This window comes from Mus pahari, chromosome 16, assembly GCF_900095145.1.
Source record: "Mus pahari chromosome 16, PAHARI_EIJ_v1.1, whole genome shotgun sequence".
In the NCBI taxonomy this organism is placed as follows: domain Eukaryota; kingdom Metazoa; phylum Chordata; class Mammalia; order Rodentia; family Muridae; genus Mus; species Mus pahari.
The window spans coordinates 56,248,003-56,259,186 of record NC_034605.1 but is presented as its reverse complement, the minus strand read 5'-3'; the positions used below and the strand labels follow the sequence as shown (position 1 = coordinate 56,259,186).

Below are 11,184 nucleotides of genomic sequence, written 5' to 3'. Positions count from 1 at the left end.
GTGTTCCTGGCGCATAAACATTATTCTACCACCCCGGAGTTTAAGTTTACAGAGTGCGTCCTAAGTGCCAAAGCCAGCCCTCCGCTCTGGGAAGACACCCAAACCTGCACCTTTTTCAGGCTGGGAAAACATCTCTGTTCTGGGATTTTTACAAAGGTCCTGCCTTGGGATTGGTGAAGGCGGGTGATGAGTCCCTATTTGCAGATACCTGAGACAAAGAAAGCGTTGGGTAAATTAATGTTGCTTTTGATACACAAGAATATTTTTAAATTAATTCACTACGCCCTCTAAGTTATGAAACCCACTGAAGCTAATTCCCATAAGAGTCATGCAGAGGATTGCCCCTTAATTTAGAGCCGCGGGGAAGACCTGGAAAAATATTTTGAGGGTGTGCAAAATTCTTGCAGCAGATAGGCTTTCCATGAAGGGCTAACTTCCGTGTTCAGACTTTTTCTGCCCTGGTCTCCACCCCAGCAGAGTTGGAGAGGCGCCTGGCAAAGGGATGGGGGCTGTCTCCTTGGCAATGCCTCCTGTCCGTGGCCAGAGCTTGGTACTCTGGAGGTCAAAACTAAATATTCCTTTTCTCCCCACTGTCCCCCTCTCTGTGTCTTAGCATTTCCCCCCAAATAGTGAAGGAGGGACTGACCTTTTCCTCTGAAGGAGACTTTTTTTTTTAATAAATAAAGACATGTCAGTGGAATTGTTTTGTTTTTTAACTTCCTAGGAATCTGCCTGTGCCCCCAAAGTGACATATTTTAAGGATAAGTTTTCCGATTATTTATAACGCATTGGTTGGGTTCAGAACAACTGAAACGTGAGGGCTAAACGAATTTTAGATTTGCTTCCAAAATACACAAGCCCACATCTTGCCTCACTCATTGAGAGGACATACAACTTAATCCGAATTTACCTGTATTGTATTGGAGATCCCTATCATCAGATGTGACTCCAGGGAAAATACATGTGTCTCCAAATCGTCTTCATTGTCTTCTTTTGACTTCCCCTGGGCTTCCAGTTAGCAACAACAAAGTGCTTGTATCAGGAGAAAGTTTCACAGGTTTTTTAGAAGCCTCATTTAGAACTTCTTAACATTAAAAAAAAAAAAAAACAACACACATTTCCAAAACTGAACTGAATTATCTGGTGAAGACTTTAGTTTTTTTAATCTTCTAAGATTTCTACACCTATGGGCTCCCTCAGACCAGTGGAGGTTTCACTCTGGGCAAATGTTTGAGGCAAAGGTCACTGTTTCAGAGAGGTAAGCTGGAAAGGATCTGGGGGTCTAGGCGGTCAAGTTTCTAAGTCTTCTAAACTGGGGTACCTGCCAAGCTCTGGTCATTTAAAGCAACTTGGAGCAATGGTCCTCCACTTTGGTGATGGAGGGAGAATTTAGGGAGCGTTTGCTGTTTGGGACCAGCGCTGAGCAGGCTCTTCTTTCCCCCACCTGTCTGGATGGGGTTTTGGATCTATGAAAAAGCTTCTGCAGCCTGAAATGGGTCATTTGAAGCGATCTTTCTGTGCCTGCTGGCTTGCAGGCAAGGGAGGTGCATAATTATTTCAGGCCTCTGTCTCCAAGCTCTCTTCTTCAATGCATTGATACAGTTGGTCACTGATGCTTTGGGGCTTCAGTTAGAGACTGATTTGGGATGGGACCCTGATAGGTATGCCGCTTAAAATTTCAAAGTCAGGTGAGATGAACTTTCCCCAAAGATATTCAGGCTTTGGGTTTGCAGAGTTGAACCCTGTTATTTGCAGAGAGAATAAAGACAGTAAATGTAACAAGTAACCCTCTCCCCTGCCCATCACCTCCCAAGGCAGATGCTGACACCTGAACTCCAATGACAAACACAAACTCAAAAAAAAAAAAAAAAAAAAAAAAAAACCTCATGACCACACATTTGCACGGGCCTTGAGAGGAGGCTCAAGGGGCGAGAAAATATCCCCATTGACAGTTTCTAAATGTTGTCCTGTTTGGAGAGAGTATGAAATGAAGATCATTTGTGTAAATTAGCTGCCAGGAACCAATGGGCGCTGGGTCTGCTGGTGCACACCTATACTCTCAACACTAGGGAAGAAGTCAGTGGGGAGTTGTAGCAAGTTCAGGACCATCTTGGGCAATATAGTGAGTGACTTCTAAGCTAGCCGGAGCTGGAGAGCAAGAGTCTGTTTTAAAGAAAAAGAAAAAGGGAGAACGGGTAGAAATTACTTAGCTATCCCTTGGCCACCTCTCAGCCTTTCTCATTTTTGTCCCTTTTCTTAAGGAATGAGTTACAGCTAATGTCTTGGGACAGTCTCTAAAGACAACTAAGGACCATGCCTAAACTATTTCTATTAGTAAAGATGCTGCTACAGTTTTCCATTATAGTTACAAAGACACCCTAGTTTGGGCTCATAGTGGGAGCTTTATAAATGTTCCACGCCATCTGCAGATTTCCAACATTCTCAGGCGGGAGCGTGTGGGATCGGCACCAGATACACTTTAAAGAGGGGTTAAAAGACAAGAAATGAGACTCGGCAAGCTTCCTCTTTAAACAATCGGCTTTAATTACGCCTTAGACTTTTCAGTTTGGGCGATTATAACCCTTGAGGGATCGCCTAATAACAACTCTGCTGACTGCTCCTGTAATTAACTCCTAATTTATTTCAAACGGGGCGGGGGGAGGGCCCCAAGCCTCTCCAGGGAGAGCCAATCGGTGGCGAGCGTCCGTGGCGTCAGGAGCAGGGCCCTCGCCAATTGGTTGAGCCGAGTCTCCCACTTCCCCTCGGAGGACAGGCTGGGCTCCCGGCGCGCCCCTGCCGGCTCCCCCCCCAAAAGTTGGAGTCTTCGCTTGCGAGTTGCCAGCGGAGTCGCGCGCCGACAGCTACGCGGCGCAGAAAGTCATGGCTTCTCCGACCAAAGGCGGTGACTTGTTTTCGTCGGATGAGGAAAGCCCCGCGGTGCTGGCCGGCCCCGGTCCTGGGCCTGGAGGAGCGGAGGGCGGCGCGGAGGAGCGCAGGGTCAAGGTCTCCAGCCTGCCCTTCAGCGTGGAGGCGCTCATGTCCGACAAGAAGCCGCCCAAAGAGTCGCCCGCGGTGCCACCCGACTGCACCTCGGCTGGCGCTGTCCTGCGGCCGCTGCTGCTGCCGGGACACGGCGTCCGGGACGCTCACAGTCCCGGGCCTCTCGTTAAGCCCTTCGAGACCGCCTCGGTCAAGTCGGAAAATTCCGAAGACGGAGCACCGTGGATACAGGAGCCCGGCAGATACTCCCCGCCGCCCAGTGAGTGCGCGTCAGGGACGGGATCCGGGCTGGACCAGCGCGTGGGGGTCCCAGAGGGGCTGGGGACGGGTGTTAACAGGATGATGCTCTTGACCCCCTTGGTACCCCAGTTCAGCGGGCGGTCCGCATCCCAGAATCCCTAGCTTCGAGGAATCTACGGTACCTGAGCGCCGGCTGGCATTTGAAAACCAAACCAAGTTGTTGATTTCTGCAGCCCTTAGTGCCCTGCTCTGAAAACTTCGTATTTGTGTACCTGCCCGGGAAGTAGGGGAGGGTCACTGTTTTGTTTTGTTGAGTCAGGGTCTCCTGTGGCCCGTGCTGACCTCGAACTCGGTATGCAGCTAGCTCAGGGTGGTCTTGAACTCGTCATCTTACTCCACCACCTAAGTACTAGAATAACTGGTGTGCACCACCACACCGGGCTGGGATCCACTTTAAATGAGTATTAAAGTGTGGTTTTGCTGGCCTTCAAAATATACAGGCAGCCCCATGAAGTGCACCCCACTATAAAGATTAGACAACTGTAAGTTAACCAGACATGGAGCGGACATACTTGGTATTATTCTTCAAACTCCAGTGTCCATCCTGGAAAGTGGCAGAGACTGATTAGGAAAGGAAGCCTCTTGTATTCTAGTCCGTTGTTGGTTAGGTTCTGAGCGTTGCTGGGAGCTAGTTTGGGCCAGACCCTCGTGGGCTCCTGGGTTCACAGTAATAATTAACAGCATTCCTTCAGAATTTGAGGATGTACAGTGAGGTGGCCACTGATCTCCAGATATGGCTGCTTGCTAGAACCTCAAAGTACAAGCAGAGGCATGCCACCTGTGGCTACCCCTTCAGACTTGGTGGTTAGGGCTTAGAGGATTGCTCTTGCTTGTCCCAGGTCACCATCCATGCTTGCAGTGGGCATGGGGGTCTGGTGTCTGTGCTCTCTGCCCTTCTTTTGGGGACTATGGCCATACTGCTATTTTCACCGCACCCCACTTCCTCCAGGGAGGCTGTGCCGACTTCCTTTCCAGACTTAGCATCCCTTTGGGGTCCATTCCCTGAAACTTTGGTTTCAGTTTTATCTCTTGGCCTTTGAGATTTATCTCCTCTGCTGCCTTTTTTCGTCCCCCCTTGCCTACCTCTCACCAAACTTTGGGAAAGTTGAGAAAGAGGGAGCGGGATTGGGGGGGGGCTTTCCAAGCTCAGCTGGGAGAGAACTTGTCTTCCTTTCTACCTTTCGGGGCCCACCCGGCCCCCTGGACTACTGATGCAAAGTATTTTGTGAACAAAACAAGACCATATACCCAGGCGTCAGTTGGCTGTCCCCTCTGGCTGTCTCTCTCCACCCTGCTGGAAATTCTGAAAGGCTGAAAGGGCGCAGAGATTAAGGACTTAAAGAATTTAAACTCCAGTTTGCACAGTGCTTTTCAATACATTATCTTATCTGATCTCCTTTGTGCGGCAGCCGAGAGCCTCTTGTTAACAGAAGAGGCCGATTCGCAGCAGAGTTCAGAGGGATCAGCAGTTTGGGCCCATGGAAAAAAAAAAAGCTCTTGGGAACATTTATTTGCTCATTACCCCCCAAGTGGGGCTCTGGGCACTCAAAAATGTAGTTCTCTAAGCCGCCCGAGGGATAAGTAGTATTTATCCATTTTATTGTCAGTGAAATGGAGGTTCAGAAACATGAAGAGTCTTAACTTGTTTAACAAATTTGGAGTGCCTGTATCCCTAGGCCTGGGGCAATGCCCCGCAACACATCCAGGATTTCAGCCTTAAATGGTATGGTGGCCAAAGGTCAGAAATCCTGGCATACTTAGGCCTGGCGGTCTGGTGTGGCAGTCCCCCCCCCCCTGCGTCCCCGCCCCCAACCGGCTCTGTAACATCTCTGCAGTGGGCAGTTTTTCCTTGCCCTAGATAAATCCTTTTTATAAGAGAAGCTAGGGGCTTTCAGAGGAGGTTTCATTTGGAAAGACAAGGTTTTTGATACTTGGGGGTGGGAGTGTCAGCAGGATGAGCTCAGAGAATGTCAAGAATCAGCTGGGGGGGGGGGGGGGGCTGGAGTTGGAGGGAGGGACCCACCTACCCCTGGTCCTGGTTTTGTGGTTTGAAGAAAGCAGGATAACAAAAGTTTGTTTCACCTTGTATAATCACACACTTTCTTTGGCTGGTATAAAATGGGGTGGGGGGAAGAAGGTGGGAGTGTTGGGGGAAAGATTCTCCTGACAAGGCTGTGCCACCTGAGCACAGTGCCCACAGCCTGAACTTTATAAGTCACCGTGGTTACCAAGAGTAACCCAAGCTACCCTGGTTCAAAACTCCTGTAGAACCAGCAGCAAATGTATGCAGTAAGACTTTGGTGTCTGAAAGGGAGCCTGGGTGGGTTCGGGAAGGGTGGGAGTTCTGCAGGTCTCCAGCTCTGATGTTGGCTATGAGCTGAGAGGAAAACCTCCCCTGGCCTTGACTAGGTTGGGGATTAGCACGTGCAGAAGGCCAGGTCTTTTAGGAAGTCTACTCATTGCTCTCCCAGACTACTGTTTTTTTGTTTTTTCTTTTTTTTTTCTGATCACAGAACCTTCTACTCTGTAAAATTAACAATGTGACACCAGGATAGGGGCTGGGTTGGGACTTGTGCTGTGTCACTCTCAAAGATGAAGTATAAATTCTTCTTTGGGCCACCAAAGTAACTAAACAAGAAATGTTACATTCCCCTGCATACAACAGCACTAGCACTCTGGCTACATTAGGGAAATTAGACTGGCTCGTAAAAGCCAAATGCAGAAAAATAATTGTTTAGCATTCTATTCTTGTCGTCTTACGCTCCTCCCCTAGCCTCAAGGGAAACAAGACCAGAATTAGTCCCTGCTATGGAATCACCTTGAGGCCCCATCCTTGTGCTTCCTATAACGACCCATTTTAAAACCGAGTCCAGACGCTGCTGCCTGTCTTTATTTTTCTTGTTATTCCCCAATTCTAAATTCCAACAACAAAATCATCATTTATCCACTTGCCCTAAACCACGGAATGGATAGAAGAGACTACGATGCCATCACCATCATCGCAGGCAGAGAGATTTCCCTTGACATGTCCGTTTATGAGCAAGCTAATTTTCTCTCCGTCTTCCTGACGTTTATATTGCCAAAGCTAACAGCCAAGAAACTTATCCCACGGCCAGATCTGTAAAATGACGTTGGGATGGGGTTTTATCATCTGTAGGGTGGATGCAGTGACAGCTGTGTGGTTGTTTATGGCTTGGATCTGCCCTTCCATCCATTGGTGCTGTTTGTTTATCACAGGCCTTATCTGGATGATTGTGCTTCATAAACAGGCTTGAGGCAACCCAACTCTTCAGGTTCAGAGAGCAGTTTGAGGCTAACTCAGTATCTGGCATCCTATTTGTGTTCCTCCTGATGTTCGGGTCTTACTGTTTTAAAAGACAGGAGATTGAATTCTGAGGAAGTTTTATTTCTTAGATAATTCTTAACTCTTGTGACTTATAGAGTCGTGGTTTCTATTTCTATTTTGTGCAGTACAATATGTTTCCCATATAAAAGTTTCATGACCTCATTACTCAAGCTGATGATATAAAATACAGCAACTACCTAACATTTAAATGTGGTGCTTTTCCATCACTGACTACTTCACACACACACACACACACACACACACACACACACAGAGAGAGAGAGAGAGAGAGAGAGATTTGGCAAAGGTACCTCCTTTTTGAAAAATGAAACAAAGTTTATGTGTTCTCTTAAGAGGGAAGAAATTACAAAGTTCGCTAATTGATTTCCCTCTCTGTCCTCTAGGACATATGAGCCCCACCACCTGCACCCTGAGGAAACACAAGACCAACCGGAAGCCACGCACACCCTTCACCACATCCCAGCTTCTAGCCTTGGAGCGCAAGTTCCGCCAGAAACAGTACCTCTCCATAGCAGAGCGGGCCGAGTTCTCCAGCTCTCTGAACCTTACAGAGACCCAGGTCAAAATCTGGTTCCAGAACCGAAGGGCTAAGGCGAAAAGACTGCAGGAGGCAGAACTGGAAAAGCTGAAAATGGCTGCCAAGCCTATGCTGCCCTCAGGCTTCAGTCTGCCCTTCCCTATCAACTCACCCCTGCAAGCAGCATCCATATACGGCGCATCCTACCCCTTCCATAGACCTGTGCTCCCCATCCCACCTGTTGGACTCTATGCCACGCCAGTGGGATATGGCATGTACCATCTATCCTAAGGAAGACCAGATGGACAGACTCCAGGATGGATGTTGCATAAAAGCATCCCCTCCCTCTCCAAGAAGGTGGTGCCAACTCTGCTCCTGAATGCAAGCCTTGCATTGTTACCCTAAGCAACAGGGCCACTTGATACAGAGTGAATTTGTTATTTAGGTGAGAGGCACTAAGACCTGTTTTGTTTTCGTAATTTTCCAAATGCCCCCCCTTTCCTCTCACAATATTGGCTCTGCTAGTTTTTATGTATAAATATATAATAAAATATAAGACTTTTTATATGCCAGATGTAAAAATTCAAGTTATTTTGAAAGGCAAAATTTATATATACATTTATCCATTTTCTTTTTTTCTAGATAGCATCTTCTTAAGATATCGTGTTAAGTCCATTTGCTACATTTTCTTAAAGGGAAAGAGACTATTTGCAGAATTTGCAAGGATGGTCGACTTGCTTATGGAAAACCTAGCAGATTCTTGCAAGTGAAGGGGGATGTGTAACATGTTTGCATTTCATGTGCACAAGAAAAAAAAATCTCTTGATACACATTTGATCCTATTTTTTCTCTTCTTCTCCATTCCATATTATTAAATCTTTGTCATTTTTTTTTTTTTAAGATCGATGAGAAGAGGATGAGAATAACTCTGAGAGTTACTCAGGGTAAGGTAGAAAATAGGAAACTCCATTTCAGGTCCCTGGAGTGAAAGGGGGGTTAGAAGGTGAAACAGTGTTTGTAAGAATTGATTTCTATGAAGTGCTATCTACATCAGTCCTCACACAGTACAGAGGTGACTGGAAGAGGGCATGGTAAATCTTTCAAAAACGAGTGTCTTATAACTGTTGCTTATATTTTAAATATACTTCAACAGTCTATAGAATGAGGAAGAAAAAAAAATGCTCGCTCCCCCCCCCCCCGTGTGTGTATGTGTGTGTGTGTGTGTGTGTGTGTGTGTGTGTATACTTACTGTATGTGCTAAACTTATTAGGGAAATTGATATACTCTTAACACGTTGGGGGCAGCCGGTGAAGCCATGTGTTTGAGTTGCTGGAAACGGTGTTGTCATTGTTGGTCGACACAGTCGGCCCCTGGGTATTTTTTACCTTCCTGCCCATCTCTTCCCCCAGTATATTTTTATCCCATTGAAAGGTTATCTTGTATGATTTTATATATTTTATTGAAGAGTTATTATCTCTTACTCTGAATTAAATTAAAATGTTTTATTGCGGTAAAGTCTGTCCCAACTCACTGTTATTTTTAAAAGCACTCTAATCTTAGCTGGATTGAGGGGGGGACCCCATCCAGATAAGGAAGGGGGGACTGGCGCTTTTAATTTCTCCATTAATGTAAATCAAACCAAGTTGTGGCTAGATTTGGGTGGTAGAGGCTCAAACCCCGGGGACCCTTGGAAATGTCAACTGGCAGCCTGTATGGTTTAGGAAGACGCTGTTGAAATCGCCATTAAACTATCAAGCTGTAGTAAAAATGAGCTTTCAAGAAGTAGAGAAGTGGTGCTCTCTAGAATCCACCCATGGTCCTGGGAAAAATCTTGAACTTGGAAATTCGCAACCACCAAAACAGCTTAGGAGTTGAGAAAGCTGGGAGGGCGGAAAGAAGGCTCATGAGGGCCAAGGGTGGGAGAGGATGCAAGGGTTCCAAGGGTTCGTCGGGCAGTGCTCTCCTGTTGTGTCTCTTGTTGAAGAGCAACTCCAAAAGAGCCCGTTTAACTCTTCGAAGAGGGCTAAACAGCCCACCTACCCCAAGAGAGCCTTCGTGCCCTCCTGCATCAGGCTTGGGTTTTGACGCATAGCCATAAAAAAAAAAAATAGTAAAGGTCGGGGAGGCTGAGAAGGATTGTAAACTCAAGTTTTCTACTGTGGTAGAGATGCCTTTCTATCTTCCTTTAGTCACCTTGAGAACATAGAAATGGGGGGAGAAAGAACTTGGTGGTGTGAGGACTGGGCAGTGGAGAATTTGGGCACTTGGGAGTTGCCAGCACTTGGCACTCACTTTGGAGATGGGCGCCCCAAAACTCCTGTTTGTGTGAGCCGGGAGCTCTAGGTGGTCGCTCTCCTTTCTTAGATCCAAACCCATCCGGCACTCTCTGGAAGCTGGCTCACGGGGTCCTGCTGAGCCGCGGGCGGGTCCCAGAGCCAGCAAAAAACGTTTCTGCTTAGGGTCTTTCAGTCCTTCAAGTCCAAATTCCAGGCCGGAATCTGCCACACTCATTTAAGAGATGCGTTTCCCAAAGGCCAAAGACCTTCCTGGTTTCATCATCAGCCGCCAAGGAGGGGAGGGGGGGGTCCCTAATTACTCCGTCCACCGAGCTTCCTTTCCGGCGCCGGGGACCGGTCACCTCGGGCGGTGATAGCTAGGGTGGGGACCTGGAGACGCCGGCCTCTGGGTTAAGGCTCAGCTTGCCTATCTAGGTAAACTAAGTCTGGAGTAGGATTCCAAGAGCTCGGTTTGGCTACTCGGGAAAACTGGAATCGGGCTTGCGGGACATCACGCACGTGATCCCAGATCCAGTACTCAGAAAGGAAAGCCAGGAAGGGGTTTGATCTGGCTCAAAAGTTCTGCGCTACCGAGTGACTCGGCTTTCCAGGCTGAGGTCGGCGGGACACAACTGTGCGCTGTGGTCTGGGCTGCTTAAGACCCTCCTGCCTAGGATGGGTCTCTCCTTTCTCAAGCCTGGTCCTGCAAACAGGGTGTTTCAGAGATCAGACTGGCAACCTGTGAAGGCTAGAAGACCTTAGCTTGCCCAGGACCCACATGGCAGAGCCGATTGGAAAACGAATGCACCAGATGCTCCTGCGGAGTCTAACGATCTCTGCATCGATTGCCAGTAGCCCGGCATACAAATACACCTGCCTGTCCATACTTTAATGCTTTCCACAGGGACAAAACAAACAAACAAAAAACTTTGTAGGTAGGAAACTTCGCTTTTAAAAAATTAGGGGTGAAGGAGCAGGAGTTTGTATTTGTGGTGCCGAGGAGCCGGTGTTTAGGGAGGACAGAGGCATTTTTCTTGAACCATTATTCCTTACCACATCCCTTGAGAGAGGTTATGCTTGTCACTGGAGAAACTGACGCCCAGAGAGATAGCTCACTAGAAGTCACAGAATTTGTTGACTGTGGCGATGGGTTGGGGATGCAGTTGAAGGGTGAGCCCAGGAGGTGGTGAACAACGAAAGGGGCGGCAAAGCAGGGGAGCTCAGAAAGTAGGTAGGGGTCTGGAGGGTCGGCTTTAGAATTATGCACCAGCTCCCTTCCCTCATCGCCTAGGGGCTTCCCCAGGGCATCTCCATCCCATTGGCCCTGGGGGCCCAGACCGCCCCTCCCCCTCTCGGTCCAGCCTTGGTGATGCGGGGGCAGGGGCTGTAGGAGGTAGGCCGCTGAGGCCTGGCTGAGAGCGGGAGCCGGGCGAAACGTCTGCCTGACCCGACTGAAAAGAGGATGCCTGCCTTTGAGCGCAACCTTGTCTGACCGAATGAAAACTCCCACGGCCATTCTTTGCTATGAAAGCCCCTCATTTGCCACGGGTTGGAGAGGCCATTGCCCCACCCCCCATTCCTTTTCCACTGCCGGGCTGGAAATAAGCATAAACCTCATTTATAAAGGAACCCACGTCACACACACACACACCCTCCCCAAAATCACAGGGCCTGGTTGGTGAAGTCGATTGTGCCCGCTTCCCCTTTCATGTAAGAACAACAAA

At 48.1% G+C, this 11,184-nt stretch overlaps 1 protein-coding gene across 1 annotated transcript; it reads left to right on the top strand.

The window, feature by feature from the left end:
- Window positions 1-2,516: 2,516 nt before the first annotated feature.
- Window positions 2,517-7,751, top strand: Msx2 (msh homeobox 2). Its single transcript, XM_021215665.1, has 2 exons — window positions 2,517-3,259; window positions 7,051-7,751. The coding sequence occupies exons 1-2, from the start codon at window positions 2,881-2,883 to the stop codon at window positions 7,473-7,475; spliced, it is 804 nt and encodes a 267-aa protein (XP_021071324.1). The 5' UTR covers window positions 2,517-2,880; the 3' UTR covers window positions 7,476-7,751.
- Window positions 7,752-11,184: the final 3,433 nt, after the last annotated feature.

Bases quoted from the DNA above. Each gene is read 5' to 3' on its own strand.
- Msx2 (XM_021215665.1), top strand. From the start codon at position 2,881: ATGGCTTCTCCGACCAAAGGCGGTGACTTGTTTTCGTCGGATGAGGAA. The intron at 3,260-7,050 runs GTGAGTGCGCGT...TCTGTCCTCTAG, and splicing joins CAGATACTCCCCGCCGCCCA to GACATATGAGCCCCACCACC.